The 2454-nt window shown below is 51.5% G+C and overlaps 1 protein-coding gene across 1 annotated transcript in view; it reads left to right on the forward strand.

Moving 5' to 3' along the window:
* The first annotated feature begins 266 nt into the window (after positions 1-266).
* The window catches only part of FAM69A (family with sequence similarity 69 member A), a 111892-nt gene continuing 109704 nt past the window's right edge, over positions 267-2454 (forward strand). Inside the window, exon 1 of the mRNA XM_003784152.3 lies at positions 267-407. Within this exon, the coding sequence (XP_003784200.1) occupies positions 354-407 (54 nt within the window). The 5' untranslated portion in view covers positions 267-353. The remainder of the gene's footprint in view (positions 408-2454) is intronic.

The raw sequence follows: 2454 nt of genomic DNA on the forward strand, positions 1-2454 counted from the left end.
CCTGCTTCCGCGGCGCCTCCGCCCTCCTCCGCGCGCCTCCCCTTTAAGCGCGAGGCGCAGTTGGATTTGTGTCGGCGGAGGCGAGGCGCGACTCCCCTTTTATGGCACAGTCGGCGGCACCCGCTCTGACAGCCGCGGCGGCCGGGCGAGCAGCGGAGGAGGCCGGGCCTCGCGCCGCCGTCCGCCGTCACTGCAGCTGGGCCGGGGGAAGCGCAGAGCGCGCCGCGGCGGGGGCGGGGAGTGGGCGGGCCCGGCCGGGCAGGGGGCGGGGAGGCGGGGTGAGGCGGGGAGCCGGGCGGCCGGCGCTCGGGTCCGCCTCTGACTGCGGCGCAGCGGGGCGATGTGTGATTGCCATGGCGAGGAGTCTCTGTCCGGGGGCCTGGCTAAGGAAACCCTATTATCTCCAGGTAGGCCGGCGGCGGCCCCGCAACCCGCTGCGGACGCACCCGGCCGCGCGCCCTCCCGCGCCGCTCTCCTCCCTCCCCGGGTCGGCGCCTGCCAGAACCCCGCTGCCCCCTGCCGTCCGGCACCTGGCGGCGCGCCCTCCGCGGCTGCCCCGGCGCCGCAGCCCCCTCGGCGGCGCTGCCCGCGCACCCCCACCGCGGCCCCCGCGCCTCCCGCGCCTCGGACGGCCCGGCTCTGGGGCCCCGGTCGTCCCGCCCGCTCTCGCTCTCGAGCCCCTGGCACCCCAAGACGTGACCCGGCTGCGACCCCGCGCTCCCGGCGCTGCCCGCAGCTTTTCGCCCCTCCAGTGGGAGCTCGGAACGCGCCGCAGTCCTCTCCCTGGTATTCTGGGTGCTTTCCGTCCTCCCAGCTCCGGGCCCCCTGTGGGTCGGCAATTCTTGACTCTGTCTTGGGTCTTCAATCAGTGATAGGAAAGGTGTTGTGTCATTCCTCCATATTTTAGATAGAAAATTTCGGCCGTTTGTCACATCAGTGTTTCCCCAAACCCCCTCAGAGTGGCTAGTGCCTCGTGCTGAGCCCCTTGGTTTGGGCTTTCTGTCACACCCGAGGTTTAAATGGAAGGTGGGGATCGGAAGCCCGAAGGAGGCGGATGGGTGTTTGCCATTTAAAAGGGAAGGGGATGGTGGCTGGTGTGCGGATCTCGAATACCCTAGCGATGCCAACGTAATTCTCAGTCATGTCGTGTGTACTGTTGGCGTGTTAATTTTTCATGATTTCCCCTTCCACCCTCTCTGTTCCACTGCCAGTTTGTGCCTTGGAACCCTACCTACTGGTGCCTAACTGTACGGTTTGGTCACCAGGGGGACCTAGTAGACGCCGGAATAGCTGAGCGCAAATCCATCACTCCGATGGAGAAACAAGTACAAATCAATGTCTCGCGTGGGTTAGCAGTGTTGTCTGCATCAGGCAGCAGTTAACATTAAATAACTTAAAGGTATTGGTAGATTATTTAAGGTCATATGGTGATTTTATAAATTATAACAAAAGTTGAGGAGGAGCCATCGTAGAGCAAATAAATCTTACATTCTGTTTGAAAACTGTATATGGAAATCATTACTCTGAAATGAGTGATATGTTCCAAATTGGAAGCACGATATTAAGGGTGTAGGAATAAGAATGAATGTCCTGAGTTTTGTAGGAAGCCAGTAGCAATTATGCCCTGGAGTAACAGTCTCAAAATCAGTCTAGAATTCAACACAGACTAGGTACCTCTTTGTAACCCTTTATGTGAATTTAAAAACATCTTTCCTCCTAAAATGTTGCTAAGGATATTTGACATGTTTTCACAAAAACTGCCCGTCTATACAATTTTTTAAGATTTGATGGTATACTTTATTTTAAACATTGATTCTTTTGGCTATAAATGCCATCTGCAGATATGGCTGTGACATTTTTTGGCACTGCAGCACAAGAGCTTTCAGATCAGCTAAAATTAAGTTAAGGTTAGTTTATAAATACAGTTAGTTATGATTCCTTTAATGACAAACTTTTGGCACTTCTGACTTTCTGAATTTGCACATCATTATCTACTACCAAATTATGGTAAACTCAGGTTCTCAGGACTTCAAAAGGATTTGGGGGCATAGTGATATTTAGTAAGTTATTTCTGTATGAAATAATCAGTAGCTAGAAATTTTATTGGTTATAGTATTATATTTGAGGTAAAAAATATTCTGGGAACTAGAATTCTAGGGATTGGGATTGGTGTTTTAAACATTGTCTTGTTATTAATATTCATTATCTTTATAAATTTTTGTATGTCCTTCATGTTACTGTTTTTTAACCAGTTAAAAAATGCCTTCAAGTCATTCAAGTGTCCTACCTTCTTTGTTGCCTAGTGCAGAAGTATCTCACCTTCTACTTTTTATACTTTTTCTACCACTAGATGCTTCAAACTTAAAATTATTTTAGGCAAAGTCAAAATATTTTCATCTGAGACTCTTATACTGCTAGTTCTCAGCCCCTTAAGGTTGAATTAATACATACAGT

The sequence above is a fragment of the Otolemur garnettii genome, unplaced genomic scaffold, assembly GCF_000181295.1.
Source record: "Otolemur garnettii isolate 467f Iridium unplaced genomic scaffold, OtoGar3 scaffold00010, whole genome shotgun sequence".
NCBI classification, from domain to species: domain Eukaryota; kingdom Metazoa; phylum Chordata; class Mammalia; order Primates; family Galagidae; genus Otolemur; species Otolemur garnettii.